Source organism: Cimex lectularius, unplaced genomic scaffold (genome assembly GCF_000648675.2).
Source record: "Cimex lectularius strain Harlan isolate CLEC.00 unplaced genomic scaffold, Clec_2.1 scaffold30, whole genome shotgun sequence".
Classification (NCBI taxonomy): Eukaryota; Metazoa; Arthropoda; class Insecta; order Hemiptera; family Cimicidae; genus Cimex; species Cimex lectularius.
In genome coordinates, this window is record NW_019392730.1 from 1,123,467 (window position 1) to 1,147,460 (window position 23,994).

Here is a 23,994-nt window from a genome sequence, read left to right on the forward strand (position 1 = left end):
TGCAGAGCAACTCAAAGTCAGTAAAACGACCGTCGTTGACCACCTCAAGGCGATTGGAAAAGTGAAAAAACTCGAAAATTGGGTTCCACACTCATTAAACGATCGCCAAAAAAATCAGCGCTTTGATGTTTGTGCATCACTTCTTTGTCGAAACAAAAATGACCCATTTCTGGCCAGAATTGTTACATGTGACGAAAAGTGGATTCTCTACGATAACACTAGACGTTCTGGACAGTGGCTCGACAAAGGAGAAGCTCCAAAGCCCCCAACTCATCAAAAAAAGGTAATGGTTACGGTATGGTGGGCTTCATTTGGTTTAATACACTACAGCTTCTTAAATCCTGGCGAAACCATCAATGCTGAATCATACTGTAACCAAATTAATACCATGCATCAGAAATTGGCAGTAATGAAGCCCTCTTTGGTCAATCGGAAAGGGCCCATTTTGTTGCATGACAACGCTCGACCACATGTGTCACGTGTAACGTCACAAAAATTATTGGAGCTTGGCTATGAAACTTTGCCTCACCCACCCTACTCTCCGGACCTCTCGCCTACTGACTACCATTTTTTTAGACACCTGGACCACTACTTACAACACATAATATTCAAAAATCAAACGGAACTGGAAAATACATTTATTGACTTTATCAATTCTAAAAATTCTGAATTCTACTCAGACGGAATTAATAAGTTACCAACACGTTGGGAGAAATGTATTGAGAGTATGGGAAATTATTTTGATTAAAGAACATTGCTTTAAAGTAACTAGTTTCTTTTTTTTTGTTTAATACCAAAATCCTGCATTATTTTCCGGACAACCCAATATATATGTCGTTAAAGGTGGGGCAGCTTAGTTTGTGATTCAGTGTAAGTGCCACCATCTATGCACGGCGGTTCGAACTAAACAACACTTTTTGACGTGTATTGATACTTTTTGCCGAAATTCTCTGAAAGTTTCCCACTTCTTTTTTTCTTTTGCCTAAACTCATATTACTAAACCATTTGACTACCGCCAAGTGTGAAACCATAGAACTGCCGTTTCTCTAAATAGGAAAATATCGCTGGAACATTTCGGCCCATACAAAAAATTGATTCTCTCGTCACGTTTTTGTAAAACGGAGAAATTGACGTGCTAACTATGCAAAACCTGTACGGGTTCTTTTTTTCTAAGCGACGCGATAGGACTTACAAGGGATCCTACACTACATAGAAATAAGTCCTTGCAATCCTTACTGCTAAGGTTTCGTGAGGAAGTACAAAGCAGTTTAATGTACAATACACGCAAGACTTGTAAGTCTTCGACTTTACAGTTCCCCTATGATAGGTTGTTGAATACAAAGAAAAAGAGCCAACTCAAATATTTTCTTTAAAAGGGATTTTCTTATTATTATATTATAACAATAGAAATAAATTACTGGCGAAGAAAATTACGGCTAATGACTAACTATATCGGCGATAATCTTTTTTAAAGTCATTTTCCTTAATGATATCCTTAAATGAAACTTGCCTGCCACATGTGCACATTGCGATGGCAACCTCCTGATAATTAATTGTAGATAAGGTATTGCAGTTGAGGACCACATGGACCACAACCCCTGTGTTTTTTCATCCATCAGCATCACGGCAGATTCAGCCATCCTCGGCAGGCTACGCTCAACGTTAGCCGCTGAAGAGTCATCGCTTTCGCTAAGCCAACCACAAACTCCAACACTTTTATCCTTATTCTTAGGTGACATCACAAACATATTTTTACCTTTTCTCGCAGATTTCAATCATCACGCCCTTGATAACCCTTTTCAAAACTGTGGTAAACATTCTTTGTCCTAAATTCGCTCTAATGGCCCATATCCACCATTCCCTTAGACCCCCTTTGGAACGCTAACATACTAAACAATCGCAGACTCCAACTGGAAACACTAATCTACGACAAATGTATTGCTTGAATTACCGAAACTCACTTTATTGACAGGTGTCAATTTTACATAACCGCCTATACAACCTACAGAACAAATCACTCAGACTGTCTGCCCACGGTGGAACCGTTGTACTCATTCGCACATCAATTTCTCATTTCTTAATCCCTTAAACTCCAATTAATAGACCACCGCCAATCATATACAACCTTCCTCTACGGATAAGATAATTAATCACTCGTAAACGTCGCGCCAGAAGCCTTTGGCAGCACACCAGATACCCATCCCATAAGACAATACCCAACCAACTAACGAGACAACTCAAGTTAGAACTAAACAAGTATTACAATGACCAGTATTTCACGAACACCCAAACACTTAGCGCAAAGAACAACTCTCTCTGGACAGCAACTATTCTTCCACCCAATTCAACGCACTGACGGCACTTGAAGAAAAAACCGACGAGGAGAAAGCTCAATTTATGTCTCAACACCTCATTGGATGGTGGCCGTGTTCATATCTATCATGCCAGAAATGTAAATGTGCATACAATATTGTGTATTTGCTTGTGTTTATCTTTATAAATACACAATTTTTGCTTGTTACATTTTGCATGCAGTTGTAAAATAAATAAAATACAAAAGTAAAACAAGCAAACAACTAATTCAATGTCATATTTCTTTTCGAAATGTTTTTGTTTTGATATACGTCGACTCCTTTTTAAAGGGCTAAAAGGTTTAGGCAATATTTCCCAATTTAGGCGAATCGATTGTAGACAGATTTGAGTGGACCTTTCATCGTAAAAAGGTGGACAACGTTTTCCAGGTAACTACAGTGTAAAAATAAAGCTCACCGGGACGATTTTTGCTTTGGCAACAACGTTGGTAAGTAAGAACAAAGCATATTGTTAGCTGTTAAAAATGGCTCGTGATTGTCAACATGAAACAATTCTCCGAAGAATATTTGCAAAATTAGAAATGTGACACATATGTCAACTTTAATCGTTTCAATCTAAATAGAAGGGAGTCATTTTGTCATTCAAAAAATTTTACTTCCTTTCTTTCCATATGCGAATAAATGGCAGTTTTAACACGAATGCTGTAAAGCATTGAGAAAATTAATTGGCCAATAAATACATATTCATGTGAAAACGTTAAACCCCTGGTTTAATCCATCCAGGCTAGTGTGCCAAAAGGGTGCGACTCATTTGCAAAAAGGTGAAGTTAAATTTAAAGAATTCAACCCCCCCCCCCGAACTTATCAAACTAACTGTCAGCGTATAAAGTTGGACATTTATTAGTCCAAAATTTAATCTCAGAAAAATGTAATTAAATTAATTAAAAATCAACTTTTAACAAAAATTTCCTCAATTCATATGCATTTATGAGTTGTCTTAATTTTCTCAAAGTTGTTTTAAAAATAGTTGGCCTTAAAAATAAGTGTTATTTTGCTTTTAATTGTGAGTTTTCAGGTTTTGATTATTTTTATACTAATAATATACAATTGAATAAATAATGTGTGAATATGTAAATAATTAAAATATAAAAAATTATATAAAAAATCAAAAAAAATTCCTAACAATTCGAAACTTAAAAGAAAATTATATAAATTACAAAAATAAAGTTTAAAAAAAAGTGATGACAACGCACATAACCGATATTATATTGATAAATAGAACAGTTGCGCAGGTAATAGTAAGAAGCAGTGGGATATATTGAACGAAATTACGAACAGAAAACAGAATAAATCTAAAGTGATTGAAGTTGAAGATAATGACCTAATTATAAACAATCCTGCGGAGGTTTATAATTTCTTTAGCTTTATGGAAACTGTTAGTAACATACGTAAAAGCGTAGGTTTCAATAGTGCAAATCCCTGCAGTAGAGTAATAGCCCTAAATCCTTCTTTATGCGTCCCACTTATGATCGAAGTTTATAGAACTATTTTAACTTTGAAAAAAAAAAAAAAAGACATATCAGAAATAAAGAAAATTACAGATCCATTGCGCTCCCGTCTATGTATGCAAAAGTCTTTTAAAAAGTAATTAAAACTTTTGAGTAAAAAATAATATTATAAATAGTAGTAAGCAATTTGCGTTCCAAAAAGAAATGAGTATTTAAAATGCACTTGGGTGCACAAAATACTGATTATAGAGAACAAATTAATAAATAGAATAGAAACAGGGGTAAAACGAATGAAAAGATTCCGATTTACATTTTTCCGACCCGGTTAGGATGAAGGCATGTGCAGACAGACATGACCTCTCAGAAAACCACTCAAGCCAAGTTATTTCCATGTGTAATTATGGAACAAACATACCAATAATGTATTATGATTGAGTTCATATTAAAAATTTTGCTGAAATTGTTAACTTTTTACTTATTTCCGCTTACAGTTTCATCGTTGAATTCATGCACTTATGTTTTTGGCCGTGATCTTTTTAAGCTACATTTTAATTTTATATGTAATTTGTAAAGAAGTACGCAAAAAATATTGATTTTAGACGATTAAAAATTAATAAATTGAGTAGAAACAGGGGTAAAAAGATTGAAAAGATTCCTATTTACATTTTTCTGACCCGGTCAAGAAGAAGCCATGTGCACACATGAACTCTCAGAAAACCACTCAATCCTTGTTATTTCCACTTGTAATATTAGAACAAACATGCCAATAATGTATTATGAATGAGTTCAGATTACAAATTTATGCTGAAATTGTTAACTTTTGACATATTTCTACTTACAGTTTCATAACTTCAGGATGCGGTCGAATTGATGATGCATTGCTTACTGGCAAAGTTTGTCGCACGAGTAGCCTAACACCCTGTATAATATGAGTGATATATCAAGTACGTTCAGGAAAGACTTCAACACGCCATTGTGATACCTAATATATAATTATGTATTATGATTGAGTTCAGACGACAAAATTAAGAGGAAATTGTGAACTTTTCACTTATTTCCACTTACAGTTTCATCGTTGAATTCATGCACTTATGTTCTTGGCAGTGATCTTTTTAACCTACATCTTAATTTTAAATGTAATTTGTAAAGAAATATTTAAAAAATATTGATTTTAGAGGATTAAAAATTAATAAATTGAATAGAAACAAGGGTAAAATGACTGAAAAGATTCCGATTTACATTTTTCTGAACCGGTCAAAATGAAGGCATGGGCAGACATGACCTCTCAGAAAACCACTCAATTCTAGTTATTTTCATTTTTAATTTGAGAACAAACATGACAATAATGTATTAAAATTGAGTTCAGATTACAAAATTAAGCACAAATAGCGAACTTTTAACTCATTTCCACTTACAGTTTCATCGTATAATTCATTCACTCATGTTTTTGGCCGTCATCATTTTAACCACCATCTTAATTTTATATGTAATTTGTAAAGAAGTATGCAAAATATATTGATTATAGACGATTACAAATTAATGAATTGAGTAGAAACAAGGATAAAACAATTGAAAAGATTCCTATTTACATTTTTCTGACCCGGCCAAGATGAAGGCATGTGCAGACATGACCACTCACAAAACCACTCAATTCTAATTATTTCCATTTGTAATTTCAGGACAAACATACCAATAATGTATTATGATTGAGTTCGGATTAAAAATTTATGGTGAAATTGTTAACTTTTGACTTATTTCCACTTATAGTTTCATCGTGAATTCATGCACTTATGGTTTTGGCCGAGATCTTTTTCACCACCATTTCAATTTTACATGTAATGTTTTAAAGAAGTATGCCAAAAATATTGATTATAGACGAGTAAAAATTAATAAATTGAGTAGAAACAAGGGTAAAACGATTGAAAAGATTCTTATTTTCATTTTTCTGACCCGGCCAAGATAAAGGCATGTGCAGACAAGACCTCTTAGAAAACCATTCAATCCTAGTTATTTCCATTTGTAATTTTAGAACAAACATGCCAATAATGTATTCTTATTGTTTAGATTAAAAATTCATGCTGAAATTGTTAACTTTTGACATATTTCTACTTACAGTTTTATAACTGCAAGATGCAGTCGAATTGAAGATGCACTACTTAGGTTTTTGGCGGTCTTGTGGCGTAACCTCCCTCACGCATGCGTGATCTTTTTAACCTTCCATTCTTTTTATCAAAAATGACCCTCTTATCATTTTAACTTTGCAATGTTTGTTATAATAATATTTCAAAAACACAAAAAGGTATGGTGAAGTTTTGATCGTATGGCCGTCTGTAAAAGACTCCTAGTAAAGAGGCTCCCGACCAAGGTACGTTTTGTCCAATTGAATTGTGAACTAGTCAAGAATATTACGGTTATCCAGGCCTTGGCTGTCAGGAGGGTGAGCTCGACTCAAAGGGAAAAAGAAGGCCTTATGATGATGAACCAGGACCTTGTCGGACCTCCTAATCCAATATCGAACATCAGGCCGATTACGTTTCACGTACCCAAGAACGAAACGACAGTCGAGAAAGAGCTCAGATTGAGACGGCAGAAAGTTCAGGCCTGGCACGAAGACTTCTGGACTAAGCACAACACCGCTTTCATCAAGGTCCGACTCATAAGTTTCATATTGATCTATTTGAAATAACATTCTTTCTGTTTAGGAGAGGAAGGCTTTCGAGGAGTCACACTCCTTGAAAGGTGCTTCTCTCGGCGCAGACGAGATGTCCATCTTCTACAAGCAATTCCTTGATAAATATTGGCATAAACACCTCGCCTACAACTACGAATGGTACAAACACAATTTCGCTCTGCTCAGGCTTTCTTTCAAAGTTGAAGTTGAACGGTTCGTCTCGAAATTGTTCAATAGATGATCACCTTTTAATGGTCAACGCTGTAAAGTTTTAAATGTATTATACTACTATTATTAGTAAAATTAAATAATTTAAAAACGTTCTTTTCATTAACACCTTATAGCATACGGTGAAGTCCTTATTAAAAATGTACCTGCCTCACTACGGCAATGGAAACAGTACTTGGCTTTCCATCCTTTCATATTTATACATAAAATGTGGCTTTTCAGTGTCAGCAGACTTGAGATATAAGGAAATAATTTAAGGAAGAGCCACCACAAAATTCTCAAAATAATTTTTAAAAATGAGATGGCTATAATGGTATCTGACAAAATGAGAAAGCTCAACTTTGACAGACCCTTCCAAATGGACGAAGATAATAAAGACCTTTGGAAGGTTTCAAGAACAGTAAAGTGGTCTAGATAGACAGAAAATGGAACAGGAGAAGGCGTAGGGATAAAAGGGTCAAATTAAACCCGTGCAAAGCCCATTGTACTAACCCCAACAATTTTCAAGCTGAAGTCCACGCAATATGACTGTATACAGGAGTTTAAAAAATGGAAAGTGTACAGATATACATACTCTCAGGCGCCATAAAGGCACTAAATGCATATTCTTTCAACTCCAAACTTGTTTGGAAGTGCCTAAATTGAATAATGGCTCAAAAAATACCACAAGCTTACCTTAAAGTGGGTTCTGGCTCATGAACGTATAGAAAACATCACCTAGATAAAAAAAAATAGGCAACCCTCTGGAAATAATGTTCACATTTGTTATTCCAGCTTCCATGGTTGTTTAATAACCACAATTCCCAAAGCCATTATTCCTCGCTGATCGCTATGTGGACGCACCGCCAACTCAATCTTTTATATTTTATGGATCCCAGTACTTTGCAGTCCATGAATCACTTGCTTTTCTTTCTTTTTTTTCATCAAAAAAATTTTATACAACCTTAGTATAACTGGATAACAAATTTACTTTTTATGTCACAAACTTCACCGACACAACACACAAAATTTTGTTGCTAATTTTATAGTCACCGGGATTTTTAGATTAAATCTTGTTTGTCTATACTATATATCCATTACAAAAATTAAATTTCTGAGGAAATGAAAATTTATATTGAACGATACAAAGTACAAACAACTCTGCTGATATCCAATAAGCACCTCAGATTACAAATTCAAAGCAGCAACTAAAATGCCATTAATTGATTATTATAATTGAATCCAGGACTTCTACATGCCTAGCAATTTCAACGACTTTCAATATAATACAATTGTTGTTATTGTTCTTGGGCTAGAAACAATTTTTTAACGACCATTTTTCTCATTACCTGGGAGTATGTGAGGTTAAGGTTAGGTTAGGTTACATATTCATAATTCAATGTTTTATGCGAGTACGAAAGTGTTATGACTGAAATATTTTTCATTGGGCATAAGGGTTTTTAAATAATTATTTACTTTTTACTATTAAGAAAGATTTTTTTAAATATATACAATAAAGATAAATATTATCACAGACATGAATATTACTTTTTCCCCTTATTTATCTTATATCTGTCATAATTAACAAGAAAGTTCCTTCAAGCGGGTGAGATTTATGTGATTTATTCTGACCAAATGATCGTTCGAGCAGGAGGCTAAACATAATTCATCCCCGTTGTCCGCTTTTGGCCTAAAACGAATCCTTGTCACTGTCAGCGTATGCAACTTGTCGAATGAGAAAAGGATGACCAGCCTGTCATTTCCTTCGGGCGTGAACATAATCAGATCTATCGTCCCGTTTTCACAGCCGCAGGCCATCAAATATTTATTCGATCCTGAAACATTATAATATTTTAATTACAAAGGCAAAATTGTATGAGTATGATCTAGTACCGAAGGTTTCAGCTGGGGCAAAATCGACTGTGGTGACCGACTGTTCATTCGGGTGTCGGAGTGATCCAACCGGCTCGCCCGTATTCGTCCATGTACATAACAAATTGTCCCTAGAGCACGAGCCGAAATATAAAGAATCAAACGTCCACGAACAATCCCAGATTATCCTCGAATGATGGCCCTTAGGGATTGTCGCTTTTAAGACAAATTCTTCATCTGAAATAAATATAAATTTAAATTTAGGGGACCGAGTCAGACTCACTCGAAGACCCTGCAGACTCTCCTGTAATGTTCTTTTACAGGAAATTTCCATTCCCAAAAAATACAATTTAATCAACATTACATTCAGTGGCTAATATTGAAAAACAAATCCACAAAAAAAAATAAAATAAAAATTGTTTCCTAAGTCAGCAACAAATCATTTTGATTTATTATTATACCTTGTTTTTCAAATAAGCACCAAGTCCTGTCTCTTGACACCGAGACAAGTTTCTTATCGTCTGGAGAAAATGACATTTTCGTCACAGTCAAATTATGCCCTTCAAGCACCTGGCGTTTCTCCCAGCTTTCTGTGTCCCTAATTTTTTTCACATAACACTGCTTTACCTATTTATTTAATTATTTATTAATTTAAAAAATACCAAAGAATTATTGCAGCATCTTTTTTATTAGTTGCTTTACAAGCAGAGGCAAGAAGTTTTCCATCGTTTGTAGAAGTAAGTGCATAAACTTGGTTTCCATGACCATACAGTTTCATAACTTCTGGCCATAACGTATTCTGAACTAATGTCTCTTCTGTAGGAGGTTCTAGAAAAAAAAAGTATGAAAAGAAACAATTTATTTTAGAATTTTGTTTGATAAATGAAAAACCTGTAAGCAACTGTGGGGTGAAAGTTTGCTCTTCGCTTTTATCTGCTGGATCTTCGCCAGTATAAACAGCTTTGTTTGAAAGCCCTAAGGCAGGAACCGATGCCCCTGTCGGTCTTACATCGCCGCCTTCACAGCATTAAAGATACATTGAGTTCTTTATTTTAGAAATAATAACAAATACTTTACCAGCAAGGAGACTATCTTCTAGTTGGAATTCGCAGAGTTTGTTCAAATTTTGCAAAACATTGTTTGGCATTTTGAACACCCTGGCGACCTTCTCATCTGCTGCAGAGACGAAAGTGAAGTTTGGGAGCGCAGTGATGGCGTTTATCAGATACCCATGGATCTGCGGTCTGCTCATTTCATGCCAGGATCTCCCACACGGCACATTTTCCATGTGCTTTTTCCAAACCGCATGAAGCCGAGTTGTCTCGTCGAGACTAGTCGATAATAAATAACGTCCTTCTCTCTCCCAAGCGATGTCTACTACACCTGCTCTGTGTCCACTCATAGCTACATCCGGCTCCCATTTATCCTTACAATTTTAAATTCAAAATTATACAACTCGTTTTTTATTACAAAAATAAATGTTTAATGCCCTCCCCCACAATGGAAAGTATCCTGTGACCCTGGAGAGAGGAGAGAAAGCCACGTCAGGACTGATGTTGGTAATACAAAAACGAGAGTTGGTTTTGTACAAGAAATTGTTAACTTATAAATAAACAAAGATTAAAAAAAAAAAGAAAAATAGAGTAAATCTTACAAAGGCATGGAGCGCCGGAGGAGAGGATGAAGGGAACGATAAGAGAACAACAGCAGACAAGTTGAGTCAGGCAGGCGTGAGGATCAAGTGATCAGGATGAGTTGCAGAAGGTGATTTGTGGTTGCCATGAGGCTAATTTTCCCACGGTTTGGGGCAAATCAGGAGGTACAATATGATGCAAGGAGAAAGGACATCAGCAGTGCATCGGGTTTTCCTCTTTATGTGTAGCTGATGCCATCCTGGAGCAAGGAATCAGGATGGATACCTGGAAGAGGATTCCATTGGGCGAGGAAAAAGGCTCTTTAGGAAAACTGTTGGATGAACATCGTGACCGTAGCAGCTTCCAGAAAATAAGTTTTGTGTGTTCAACTCAGACGAGAATCTTGTTTAGTGGTTTTTTTTCTTGTTAGTAAATAGTGCAGAGTGCATATTTATTTTAGTTTATTTTTATTTATTTATTTCTTATTTTTTTTGTTAACCGCAATCATTAGTTTTATTTTATTTTATTAGCTTTTAAGAGGATATGATAATTTTGCTGGACTGTGTTTTAATAATGTTATTTTTGTTGTATAATTCAAGACTGTTTTATTTATTTATTTTTATTGAACACAAAACCAACCCTCCATGTGGTCTCCAGGGATTTCAGCATAAACTGAGGTCATTAAGTTTTGGCTTTCCTCCATTCTCCTATGCTGGGGACTTTTATTATTTACTTATTTTATTTTTTTTTTTTTAATTATCCATCATAGGTTCCTTCCTCTTTATTTTTGCGTTATATTTGTTAAAAATAGAACAATTGTCACCCCACTGTTTATTTTTTAAATTTATGTTCAGTGGGTATTTTTTTTATTTATTTAATTTTTTTACCCACTTCCATTTCTACTGAGTGATGGCATAATTTTGTCAGCAATTTAGAGCCGTAACAATCTATATTATGAAAATTGTTAAAATATAATTACAGATTTTTTTTTCCATTTGTGAAACGCTGAATGATGGGTGTAGGCTAAGATGCTGTCACTTTTCGGGCCGTACTTTGCACCAAGAAAACCAAGACTGTCCCCGCCCATTACTCCGAGGCGAACTTTTTCAAGCCAGACGCCTGTTTCTGGATCTGGGCTCCACTCAATTATCGAACGATCCAGCGAACAAGACATTAGGCATAATTCATTGCCATCTTCAAAAATTTATTGGTTATTTCTTACCTTTACAATGTTCTAAAATTTATTTACCTTGCCTGGATGCCCATTGGAGACCAGAGATCCGATCTTCATGCCCATAGAGTATTGACTCAAGAGTTATTTGTATTTTTTTGCCTGAGATTTCAATCAGGGTGGGCTTAACGCTGAGCCTATCTGTTTCTTTGTCTTCAACGTGTTCAGAAAACTTCCACAGCCTTATTGTACAGTCTTGAGACCCTGTTGCGAGAAGAGCCTCTCCATTTGCTAAAACCACACAATTTCATGTTTCCTTTTATTCTGAATTATTGAATTAACCAATTTTTTAATTTTTACTTAATGTAATGAAGTCCATATCCCTGATCCAATCATCATGTCCAATTAGGGTGGTCAGATTTGTAACATTCGTATCAACTGCATACAAAACGATTTTTCCAGACTTCTCATCGAGGGATAAGCTTAAAATAGGAGTTGTGCAATTCGGCAAAAGGGCAATACTCGCGCAGAAACAAAACCCCCTGTCTTTTACCTCAATTGTATCAAGCACCTGAAAATTTGCTGAAGCAAGGAAAATAAAATTTATAAAAACTTGGTTTTGATGTCAAGAAAAAAATTAATTACTCGAATTGCAATCCCTTTTCCATATCAGGACAGTGGAGTCTGCAGATGCTGTGACGACAAGTGTATCTTCGCCAAATTGACCACATGCTAAAGCATTGATGGAATCTTTGTGACCCACGAGGACTGAACTTTGGGCAAAACCGTCCACTGTTTTGCGCCATACAATGACCGTTTTGTCTGTGGAACCGGATACAAGTTCAGTCTCCTCGGTGCCATCAAAACGCCTGACCCAGGAAAGGCAGTTAATCCGTTCTGTATGTCCCACTAACGTATCAACGATCCTCCCTCCTTTGACCTTGAACAATAAAGCCAGTCACTAATGACTTTTTTTGTTTTAGGGCTGGCAAATTACGCTGGTCATCTTTAGCTTTGCATTTCTTTTCTTGTCTTTCTCACGTTTTAATCCATCTAATTTCTTTTTCTGTTACTCAAGCTGAGTAACAATATTTTATGGTAACCAATTCCCCCTTTTCTTTGTCCTACTGCTACCCTCTCTGTACTTCAGAGCCTCGTCAATTGTGGATTTATGTAATAACACAAATATACAGAAACAAGACAAAAACATGGTCTGGTTAACATTTACACTACCCAAGGGTACTCAATATTGCTCAGGGTAATTGGGGATATGCCTTTGATTCATGCTAATAAATGACATTCGCAATCCAGACTACATTCATACTACCCCAAAGAACTTGATATTTCTTGGGATAATTGGGAATTCTTGGAATTCCTCAAGGTGATTGGGGATATGCCCTTCCATTCACGCTAATAAATTACATCACACACCAGACTACATTCACACTACCCCAAATTACTCAATATTCCTTGGGGAAATTGGGGATAAGCTACCTTTCACGCTAATAAATTACAACCACACTACTCCAGAGAACTTGATATTCCTCAGGTTAAGTGGGGATAGCCCTTCCATTTACGCTAAAAAATTACATTCACACATCAGATTTCATTCACACTACCCCAGAGTACTCAATATGCCTTGGAGAAATTGGGGATAAGCAACCTTTCACGCTAATAAATTACATTCACACACCAGATTTCATCCACACTACCCCAGAGTACTTGGTATTCTTCAAGGTGATTGGGGATCCCCTCATTAGCACGTAAGATATTTGTAAGGTGTGACCCTCACGTCATATCCCGACCAGGCACCTCCCCGTAGTCTATCCTGGGCACGGCTGCAGCCGTGGCTAACGCCTGGTGACGTGAGGGTTGGGCCTTCAGGGGTGTATGGTTGCAAGGCCATCCTGTGTAAGTCCGGAAACGGACATAAGAACTGGCAGCCTTAGACCTTTGAAGGTGATTGGGGATATGCCCTTCCATCCACGCTAATAAATTACATCACACACCAGACTACATTCACACTACCCCAAATTACTCAATATTCCTTGGGGAAATTGGGGATAAGCTACATTTTCCACTAATAAATTATATTCACACTACCCCAGAGTACTTGATATTCCTCAGGGTGTTGAGTCTCGCTCTTCATACGAGTAAGAAATAAATTCCACTTCCCATCATATAACTGTACTGTTATAACAACTATCAATAGTCTATTACCATAAACATTATAGAAATTCTTCAGCTTTCTTTATTCATATGTCATTTATGCTGAACCAGCGCTGGCCACTTGTCAGGTGAGTCTTACTCGCGGGTTTGTTGAAGTACTTATGTGCATTTCAGAATTGCACCATTTTGAGTGAGGAACTCTTTCTTATTCAGTTCCTCACTTTAGATGGTGCCATGCCGAAACGCGTTTGAGTACTTCAATAAACCTGTGGGTGAAGACGGAGCCAAAACCCAGCGCCGGTTCAGCATGAATTCGACTCGCAGACCTACATCTAGCATCAGTCAATTATGTCGCCAATAAAGACAGATTGGTTGTATTTTTACCAAAATTAAGGGAAAAAGGTCAAAATAGGCAGGCGTCCCAGGCAAACATACACAAAAAAGTCATCCCAGTACTGCACTACGTGCAGAATTGTCACACAAGGCGAGTTTTTATCATTTTAGTCATTACGAATTTCTGACTTTCGACGGATTTTTATCAAAAATCTCCAGTACCTGGGGTTCGTAGACGAGGACGGAACGGGAAGCTCCGTAGCAGAGGAGGCCGTTGGACGACCAATCCATGCAGCCAGGTACAGGATTGCATCCCGCCGAGACGTACTCGTTCACGAGGAAATCTCCCGAACTGCACAGTCCTGACATAATAATTAATTATTTTTTAAATAGGAAAACTGGTCTTATTTACAAGTCGAACACGGATAGAGTAGAGCTACAGAGAGGTTACGCTATGGTTCAAACGTCAACACGTGGTTAAGCCCTATTAAAAAACAACTCCAGTTAATTAACATTCACAAGAAACAAAAATACATATTTAAAATAAACATTTCAATACGATTCTATTTAATAAAAACATCTTTTAAGAAACTCTTTTTTTTATACAAGTAATATAAATAAATAATAATTAAGCAAGGACGTAACCTTCCTGCTTGTTACACTCGTTTAGTGCTTGCTGCTTAAAACTTTTAAATAACATATAACTATGGAATCGTCAAGTCAGACGAAGCAGCTTCAGATTAGATTTATAACGAAACAGGAACAGTGAGTAATTATTTATGATTTAATAAAAATAAAAAAAACAGTACAGAAGTATGAATCTTGTTAATTTATCGTACTGTTTAATTTATCATGGCATTAGGACTGCTAGTAGAGTTTATGTTTGATTTGAACAATTTGTCAGCTATTCAGGGTCAAAAAAAGTGGGTATCCTCAATAGATTTAATCAATTGGATTGTAATAATACTCGTTTAAATCATTTTTGTATGCTTTGATGTCACTGTGGTTCCCACAGCTGTACTATGATGGTTAAGGTTAATTCTTTGTAGGATTGTCACCAAACTAGTTCTTTAAAAAAGTCTGATTCGATGTTGCCATTGTACTACAAGTGCGTTATTGTTTTTTTGGCGAATGCGCAGCATAACTGTCACTGTACAGTGCGCTCTACCCTCAGTGGTTGCGAAAAGTCACAAGTGGTTACTTTGATAAGACTCTGATGATAAAACTAGAAGACATGGGACAGCTCGGTTAAATTTTGCATTAAACAACATAAGTCAGCGATTTCATGTGTTATCAGCATTCAAATGGCTAAGTATATTTAGAACAGGATTCCTATCTTCCTAGTATAATGGTTTCAACAAATCCCATAAAATACTTGTAGGGTTTACATAAAAATGATGGTGCTTGACAATTTGTACGAATTAATTTTTTCTTAAGATTTATGAAATTATTCATCAAGTCTTGACAAATATTTTGTGTTTTATTTTTTAGTTTTAAATCTTATTCTTAGCCTTAAAATCTTCTGAAATCTACCAATAAAAATCAGTATGCATTACAGCTACTTACAATGAAATATTTCACGCAACCCATTTACCTTTAAACTCCCGAATACCTCGGTTAAATTTTGCATTAAACAACATAAATCAGCGATTTCATGTTTCATCAGTGATCAAATGGCTAAATGTATTCAGAGGAGGATTCATATCTTCCTGGTGTAATGTTTTGGCAAATCCCGTAAACTACTTGTAGGGTTTGCATAAAAACTATGGCGCTTGTCAATTCATATGAATTAATTTTTCCTTAAGGCTTGTAAAATTATTCATCAAGTCTGACAAATATTTTCTGTTCCACATTTTTTTAGTTTTAAATCTTAATCTTAGTTCTAAACTCCTCTGAAATCTTCAAAAAAAATTAGTATACATTACATGAACCACGTCCAAATTTAACACTAAGCATACATAAAAACTAACCGCTTGGCCAAATCATCCAACTTCCAATGAATTCAATCCTTTCAGTCTAAAGTTCTCCGCCGTATCCTCAACGGTCCCTTCTAAACGATCCATTAAGATCTTAAAAATCCATTCATGAAAAATCTTATTCGAACACACTTCCTCAATTTCCACCCTTAACTATTCCTCCACCCTAACTCTTTCCTCAGCATCTCACCTTACGATCCTTCACCCCGTTTAAAATGACGATAGCTTCGTGACCTTCTATCTAAACAAATTTAACTCACTCGATTAAATAAAAAAGAGTTCCAGCACAGGTTGGTTTCTCTCCATACTGTCTTCTGGTTTGACAGATCTGCTAGATTTGTATGTAACTATACTATGTATTCAATCCATATTATCTATAGATAGCAATAAATAATTACTCTTAAACAAGAAATTTTAATCAGCACTACATGCTAATAAATTGGTATATTTTTTTTCTGGTTTGTCTATCTAAATGAAAGATAGAAAATTTAATAATCATTTTAAATATTTGTTGTATACAATTAAAAATTAATGTATTAATTTGATACTTTTCATAATTGTATGTCTGCCATACTGTACTAACTAACAGTTTGGTCATTATTGACTAAGTTAATTAATATTATATAAATGTATACTTATTGTCATGAAATTTATTTTTGTAATATATTTCAGGTATTCCGTTGCAGATACACCTTTTGCTGTTCCTGCCACAATATCGGTTGTTGAATTGAATAATCTAGTAAATCACCTTCTTAAAGGTAAATATTAAAGAAAATTCTACTTGTAAATCACAAATTTTACAATCACATTTACCTATTATTTTTATTTTTCAAGAGAGCAATGTCATCGAAGGCAAGGATGTCAATTTTGACTTTATCGCCGCAAGCGAATTTGTACGTTCGCCATTGGGCGAACACTTGGAAACCAGGGGCCATTCAACGGAAGTTGTCGTCGACATTGAATACCTTGAAAGATTGCCTGCACCCCAACCACAAGACTGCCTCCTACACGATGATTGGGTCTCTTCAGCCCATACATCGAAAAAATGGTAACAACCTCTTTACAATACCTTTTTTTTCCCCCTATCGGGTGGTAAAATCAATCCATAACATTTTTTGATGGTAAATTCAATGAAAATTTCAGGTATTTGTAAGCAAAGTTAATCTTTTTTTTCCATTGCTCTTTTTCCCCCAGATAAACATAAGTTTATTTGTTATTGATTTTCTCCATTTTTAGAGTTTTGCAAAGCTTAAATTAGTAAAAACTTGAAGGGGCAATGTCAGGAAAAAAAAGGGGGGGTGAGTGGATAACAATCCTATTGAAATTAACCTGCTGGTCATTTTAGTCGATTACTGACTTGAATCACAACGATTCTGTTCAGTATACACTGAAATTAATAGTTGGGTTGGGTGGAAGAAATAAAGCACCCTTTTCCCATTCCACCAAAAGCATAACATTACCTTCTTGGAACGTAATCCAGCTTTTAGAGTTCTCACTGCATTTTCTCCAGAATTTTCTCTCTAAACGTTGTGGATGGGACCACATTTCATCCCCAGTTAACAATCTTTTTAAAAATGCATCGTTTTCATTTATTCAACGTTTGAGGAACCCAGATATCTCTCCACCAAACATATCCAATTGTTCTTAGATGCATTGTATGAAATATATTAAGTGTTGTCTCTGGGATGTCTTGTGAATTGAGTGTGGGTTTTTTTGTGAGAAAAGCTTGGATTGAGAATTCTATTGTGCCAGTTTGTTCAAATTTTTATTCATGAGAAGTTAACTAAAAACGGAATCAAATTTTGGACTCTTGTTTATTACTTTCATGTTCTTACTTGCCTAATTTATTTGTACTTTTTTAAGTAATCAAAAATGTTTCACATTCGTAATATTCTTCAAGTATGCAGAATAAAATTTAAACCATTTTACCACAGAGATATGATTTGGATAAATATCTGGTCACCATGGTCATAAGTGATAACAAAAAAAAAATATATATATGCATTTACATAACAATACAGGCTCTATTTAAAATAAAATATTGTGTAGCAAATTACATTCATACTACCCCAGAGTTCTCAATGTTCCTTAGGGTAATTGGGGATAAGGACCTTTCACGTTAATAAATTACATTCACACTACCCCAGAGAACTTGATATTTCTTGGGGTAATTGGGGATATGCCCATCCAGTCATGCTAATAAATTACATTCACACACCAGACTAAATTCACACTACCCCAGAGTACTCAATATTCTTCAGGGTAATTAGGGATATGCCCTTCCATTCACACTAATAAATTACATTCACTAATTTCGTGGTCCGCTTGACCATTTAAATCATTATAATTAATTAAGGTTTTTAGTTGAGATGAAAAAAAGCTAATGGCACGAGAGGGATTCGAACCCACGACCTTCGACTAGATACGCCGCTGCTCTACTACCTGAGCTATCGTGACCTCGATCCGTTCGGACATCAACTCCCCATCTCAACCACACCTTATGAGTTTTCCCTCCTTTTGCCATTTTTCAATGTCCATGATGTCCGAGCGGATCGAGGTCATGATAGCTTAGGTGGTAGAGCAGTGGCGTATCTAGCCGAAGCTCGTGGGTTCGAATCCCTTTCGTGCCATTAGCTTTTTTCATCTCAACTAAAAACCTTAATTAATTGTACTAATAAATTACATTCACACTACCCCAGAGAACTCGATATTCCTTGGGGTATTGGGGATATACCCATCCATTCATGCTAATAAATTACATTCACACACCAGCTCACAGCTCTCTCGAAGCAGAATGTTCTTTACACACCAGTGCTTCCAGCGCTTCTTAAGGTCATAGGCTCCTATTTCTCTGCCCATTCCTGCTAGCAGCACATCTGCTAAAGAAGCATAGCGTTTTTGACTTCACCTCCGTGGCTATGGTCTTTATTTTGGACATTTCATGGAGGCACTCAATCTGGTCAATCTTGAACAGGAGGTGACAAACCTCAAAAACTTATAACATGTTGAGGTTTGTCCGGCATGTGATGCTCCAAGCAGGGCGCGCATACAGAAGCATGGGCTTAACAAGGCTGCTGTAGAGGAACTTTTCGCTAAAAACACTCTTCATGAAGTCCCATGATAGTAGAGGAAACAGCAGCCTGATTGCAGTTTTTCCGTGGTTTACTCTACTGCCACATGCCTCGTGAACATCGGGCTGCTATCCATTGTTAAAGCCACATATTTTACCTAGCCTGAACAGGGAATGCTATTTCCTACTGCCACGACATGGTTGATTATTGCAGTTTTGCTTTTGGTGAAGAGAGCATGGCTTCTATGTGGGCGAAGTTGATTTTAAGTTTACATTTTAGCAAAAGCGAGAAATTTTTCTAATTTTGGTACTGAGCCTTCATGTTACTGTGCTTGGCCTCCATGAAGGTCATCAGCATAGAGAGCCATCCTGTATGACTTGGGCATAGGTAGGGCATTGAGATACAGGTTAAACAGAATAGGGGCCAGGATTGACCCTTGTGTGACTCCAGCCATGATTTTGTAAGGAGATGAGAAGGCCTTGTTGTACGATACTCTAAACATTCTGTCTTTTAGATACAAGTATATGAGTCTTATTTGATAACATGTGAAGTTATATTTCAAGAGCCTGTATATGAGCTTAAGCTAGACTGCATAAAAAGTCTTTTCGAGGTTTAACAGGGCCATCTCAGTGTATTTCTTTTTGTTGAAGCCATCCTTTATTATATCCACCACTTGAGAAAGCTGGCCCTCAATATTAAGCTTGGGACAGAAACTAAATTGTTCCTCCTTCATTATACCAGACTTTGCAATATGTTCTTCCAGGCGGGATAGGAGCTGTCATTTGAAGATTTTGCTTATGTTCTCAGTAAGCTGATTGGTCTGTAGCATGAGGGGGTGCCTTGTGGTTTCCCAGCTTTCTTCAAGAAAATGGCTTTAGATGTCTTCCAGCAGGTGGGAAAGTGTCCAAGTATAAACATTTGATTATAAATGCATGTTAGGAGAACTGAGGTTTTGAGTAGAATGTTGGGAACTCCATCATGGCCTGGAGCCTTTTTATTTCTCCTTTCATTTATGACCCTGGCTATTTCATTAGACGAGATGAGGAGGCAGTCCTCAGTCTTGACTGAGGCATTTTTGATATACTGACTGTCAGAATGCTGTACATGTTGGTCGTAAACCAAAACTTAATGTGGTTTCATGTACCGATTTAAAGTAGCAGTCCATTGCTTCAACTTTTTCTGCTTCTGTTGTGCTGATGTTTCCATTGTAACTAGTGGGAATAGAGTTAGTCTCCTTTTGGGCTTTGAAGTGTTTTACAGCTTTCGATAGGGAGCCATTTAGCATTTTTTGGACAATGATTGATTCCTGGACAAGAGTTTTTTAAAATAAGGTGTCCTGTATTTTTTATATAAACTGCGCATTTTGTTTTTTTAATCTTGACGTTTTCCACACCATCGGGAAAATGCATTTTAGGACCTGTAATGATATTTTTGGGCACACTTTCTTCAGCACTGTTTAAGACCATATTAGCAAAGAGGGAACATATCTTTCTAGGTCATTGATGGTAGAGATGTCTGGGCTAAAAACACATATGGATTAATATAATAATTACAGAAGTACTTAATTCGTTAACAGCTCCCTGTGGCCATAAGTAACTTGAAAATTGAATCTTGATTACATGATATTTGAAAATGTGGCAAAAAGAGAGATAATTCGAAAGGTTGTAGGTTAAGTAGTTGGTGTCCGAGTGGATTGAAGTCACGATAGCTTAAGTGGTTAGAGCAGTAGCGTTTTGAACCGAAGGTCGTGGGTTCGAATCCCGCTTGTGACAGCTAGCTTTTTCATCTCAACCAAGACCCTAGATAAAAAGTATATTCAATTAAAATAATTAATACGGTCAATTATAACTACTAAATACACATATTGATTAATACAATGTTTAATGTTTTAGGATCGTATCTGGATGCTATGACAATACCGTGCACTTATGGTCTATAGAAGGCACTCATATCATGACGATTCCTGGTCATACTGGAGCGGTAAAAGCTGTCAGCTGGATATCCCAGTCAGAAGATGATGCAACTTTCCTAAGGTAAGTGTCAAGATATCCAAACAAAATATAATAGGGTTTTTTCTCTCTCTCTCTCTCTCTCTCTCTCTCTCTCTCTCTCCCTCTCTCTCTCTCTCTCCCTCTCTCTCTCGGATGTTTGAGGGTTGACAAACCTATAGGTTGCTAAAGCTTTTGTACTGACCCCTCCCCTAGAAATAATATCCAATAAACAGTTTCTTAAATTATAAATTCAATGTGACAAGAATATTCTCTTTTATTGATTATTTTTATTATTCTCAAATGCTGAAATTCTTTCGGCCTTTGGGGTGATGAACTGTAATTTGATTCTTACCAATCATCTGCCTACGGATAGACCATCCTAGCAAAGCCAAACTAAGATAATCAGTTAAACATCAATATTACAGTTGAATCCAGGACTTCTACAATCTCAGTGACTTTCAATATAATATAATTTTAACATGAATTTGTTTTTCTGCTATATGCACTATTTTTTATGTGAGTATTTTTGCGTAACTGGGGTGTGCGCATAGGTTGGGTTTGGTTAGGTAGGGATAAGATTGAATTTAGGCCTCTTTCAAACTAAACAGATAATTGATTCAACTAGTTGAACGGATGGGTGATGGTGTGTAGCCAGGTAGCAAAGGATTAAGAACCACCTGAACCCCTGCACTTTTGCCAGATGGGTGGCAAAGCAGGCATTCTCATCCCCACTGGTTGACTTAATATAAAATAAACATTCGTGCTTCACACCTGTCACCTAGTTAAGTCGGCTGAGTTACAGTGACAAAATTAAAAGGAGTGAAGCTTAGAGAGAAGTGGCATGGCAATAGAGCTTGTTTCGACATTTTGTAACAACAACCCACACATTTCTTCGACTGGGTTTCCTCAGTTTTTGTTTCTCTTCTAGCAGAAGAGCAAGCACAAGCAGTGTTCTTACATCACACTGACGGGAAGAGAAGTTGATTTCATAAATTCCTAGTGTGACACCAGCCAAGAAAGAGTCTTCAAATGGCAGTCAACCAGGCAAATTAGTTAAATCAGTCAAACCACCTTGCCTGAAAGAGCCCTTAGGGTTAGGTCAAATACCCAAATAGCAATATTTTGAAATATTTTTCATTTGTTTTTAAATTATTGTTTACTTTTTCTTTTTTTTTTTTTTTTTTACTCCTATTTTGCTGTTCCTTATATTTTTCCAAATAATTTAATTAAATAATGTTAGTTTCTTTTTTTGTTCCCAGCGGTTCACATGATCAGACAGTTCTTTTGTGGCAATGGAAAAGCGCAAAAAATGAAATTGAATGTATACGTGTTTGTAAAGGCCATTCAAAATCAATCGAGTGCATCGGAGTGAGCCCTGACAAGACGAGGTTCGCCTCAGGCTCATGGGACAACATGTTGAAAATATGGTCCACTTGTAAGAAAACTTAATCCTTGTAATTTTGAATAAATCAAATATTTGATCTTTCATATTTCCAGCAATGGATGACGATGACGATGAGCCGACGGTGAAAAGAAAACCAGGGAAGATGGCAAATGTCAAGGTAATCTTATATACCTTATATATCTTATAATAATAACCTTATTATTGCAATTGGGAATTTTAATGTTTCAAATTTATTTTGTTTTTAGACACCATTGGTGACACTAAAAGGCCATAAAGAGGCGGTTTCAGGTCTTAGCTGGAAAGACAACACAGAAATGGCCACATGCTCGTGGGACCATACCATTAGAATATGGGATACAGAAATGTCGTCTTCCATTCAAGAGGTATATTTTCAATTTTTTTAAAAATATTTTATATTAAATAATTTAAAAACTGTATTTTTTAGATGGCAGGAACGAAAGCTTTTTTCGACGTCGATTGGAGCCAACTTAACCATCTTTTAATTACAGCTAGTTCTGATAAAAATATCAAACTTTATGATCCCAGATCAAAAGGTACGATTTATCTTCTTTTTTTTCCATAATAAAATTTTGAAAGGAAAAATCCAAATTTGTAGAGGGCCAAGTATGTAAAACAACATTTACTTCTCACCGCGACTGGGTCATGAGCGTTAGATGGTCCAAGACGAAGGAACATCTTTTCATTTCATCTTCGAATGACAAAACCGTCAAACTCTGGGATACGAGAAGGTATTAAATTTACAATACAAATATAGAAATCATTCTACCCGTTTTTCCCTTACTTTTTCAGCTCTCAAGTTCCAATGTTCGACATGACAGGGCACAGCGACAAAGTGCTGTCTTGTGATTGGTCTCAGCCAGAATTAGTCGTCTCAGGTGGAGCTGATAATACTTTGAGGATATTCAAAGTGTCGAATGAAATCTAAAGTTAATGTTTTTTTCTAAATAAATATTTTATCCTTTTTAGTTCAATAGGTTTTTCTTTTCCTTCCTCCTTCAATATTCTTTACCTGAACCAATTATCCCGATCACAGTAATATTAGGTTATTATTTATTGTGTTTATCAACTAACTTTTTTTAGTGATACTGGATTGAAAAATATAAAACACGTCCAAGCATTCTTGTGCCTAGAAGCTGAGAAAAAGTTTTTTTTTTTTTTAATATGCTAGCCTTTTTTGTACTTGTATTAAATAAATAAATTTTCAAAGTTATTATTTAACGGTAGATTTGTATTTTTACATGGAATAAGATAGGTGGCATGGGTGCCCACAACAGTTTAGGGTTGACTCAGTGCTCATCGTAAGGTAAAGGTTCCGAGTTCAAATCCATCGGCCATGCATTTGAACCCGACATACTTGCAAATGTGCTTTTTTTCCAAAAACACCGAAGGTTGAGATGATCTCTGCTGTTGCAAACCTCATAATTTTTTTTGCCAATATTTTGTGTTGCACTTAAAAATGGATAACTCCTTTGAGTTTTATCCAAAATCAATGTTATTATAAAAGTTTAAAAGGAAAATATTTTTGCTTTCAGGCTAAGTAAACAATGTTTAGGCTTATGCCATTAAAAGAGAAAAATAAGAATGTAATCAACAAAAACTCAAATGTTTTATTTTTTATTTCTGATACTATTTTATTTACAGAGGCAACATTTG

General features: G+C 35.9%; 3 protein-coding genes across 3 annotated transcripts; 2 read left to right on the top strand and 1 right to left on the bottom strand.

The window, feature by feature from the left end:
* The first annotated feature begins 5,979 nt into the window (after nucleotides 1–5,979).
* LOC106662443 (apoptogenic protein 1, mitochondrial) lies at nucleotides 5,980–6,814 on the top strand. Its single transcript, XM_014386535.1, has 3 exons — nucleotides 5,980–6,185; nucleotides 6,240–6,467; nucleotides 6,523–6,814. Exons 1-3 carry the CDS (start codon nucleotides 6,141–6,143, stop codon nucleotides 6,730–6,732), a joined length of 483 nt encoding a protein of 160 aa, XP_014242021.1. The 5' UTR covers nucleotides 5,980–6,140; the 3' UTR covers nucleotides 6,733–6,814.
* Nucleotides 6,815–8,174: 1,360 nt separating this feature from the next.
* Nucleotides 8,175–14,344, bottom strand: LOC106662640 (probable elongator complex protein 2). Its single transcript, XM_014386860.2, has 11 exons — nucleotides 14,100–14,344; nucleotides 12,021–12,315; nucleotides 11,736–11,957; nucleotides 11,454–11,666; nucleotides 11,184–11,398; nucleotides 9,648–9,996; nucleotides 9,462–9,587; nucleotides 9,233–9,398; nucleotides 9,032–9,168; nucleotides 8,592–8,807; nucleotides 8,175–8,533 (listed from the first exon to the last, which is right to left on the bottom strand). Exons 1-11 carry the CDS (start codon nucleotides 14,244–14,246, stop codon nucleotides 8,280–8,282), a joined length of 2,340 nt encoding a protein of 779 aa, XP_014242346.1. The 5' UTR covers nucleotides 14,247–14,344; the 3' UTR covers nucleotides 8,175–8,279.
* Nucleotides 14,345–14,506: 162 nt separating this feature from the next.
* Nucleotides 14,507–23,312, top strand: LOC106662465 (ribosome biogenesis protein WDR12 homolog). The gene is made up of 10 exons (XM_014386568.2): nucleotides 14,507–14,642; nucleotides 16,526–16,611; nucleotides 16,688–16,901; nucleotides 20,817–20,957; nucleotides 22,175–22,350; nucleotides 22,413–22,477; nucleotides 22,566–22,703; nucleotides 22,766–22,874; nucleotides 22,937–23,069; nucleotides 23,131–23,312. The coding sequence occupies exons 1-10, from the start codon at nucleotides 14,584–14,586 to the stop codon at nucleotides 23,264–23,266; spliced, it is 1,257 nt and encodes a 418-aa protein (XP_014242054.1). The 5' UTR covers nucleotides 14,507–14,583; the 3' UTR covers nucleotides 23,267–23,312.
* The last annotated feature ends 682 nt before the right edge of the window (nucleotides 23,313–23,994 follow it).

Bases quoted from the DNA above. Each gene is read 5' to 3' on its own strand.
- LOC106662443 (XM_014386535.1), top strand. From the start codon at position 6,141: ATGGCCGTCTGTAAAAGACTCCTAGTAAAGAGGCTCCCGACCAAG. The intron at 6,186-6,239 runs GTACGTTTTGTC...ACGGTTATCCAG, and splicing joins TAAAGAGGCTCCCGACCAAG to GCCTTGGCTGTCAGGAGGGT. The intron at 6,468-6,522 runs GTCCGACTCATA...CTTTCTGTTTAG, and splicing joins ACAACACCGCTTTCATCAAG to GAGAGGAAGGCTTTCGAGGA.
- LOC106662640 (XM_014386860.2), bottom strand. From the start codon at position 14,246: ATGTCAGGACTGTGCAGTTCGGGAGATTTCCTCGTGAACGAGTACGTC. The intron at 9,399-9,461 runs GTTTTTCATTTA...TTTTTTTTCTAG, and splicing joins CACCCCACAGTTGCTTACAG to AACCTCCTACAGAAGAGACA. The intron at 9,169-9,232 runs GTATTTTTTAAA...GAAAAAAATTAG, and splicing joins GATGCTGCAATAATTCTTTG to GGACACAGAAAGCTGGGAGA.
- LOC106662465 (XM_014386568.2), top strand. From the start codon at position 14,584: ATGGAATCGTCAAGTCAGACGAAGCAGCTTCAGATTAGATTTATAACG. The intron at 20,958-22,174 runs GTAAGTGTCAAG...TTTTGTTCCCAG, and splicing joins GATGATGCAACTTTCCTAAG to CGGTTCACATGATCAGACAG. The intron at 22,351-22,412 runs GTAAGAAAACTT...TCATATTTCCAG, and splicing joins GTTGAAAATATGGTCCACTT to CAATGGATGACGATGACGAT.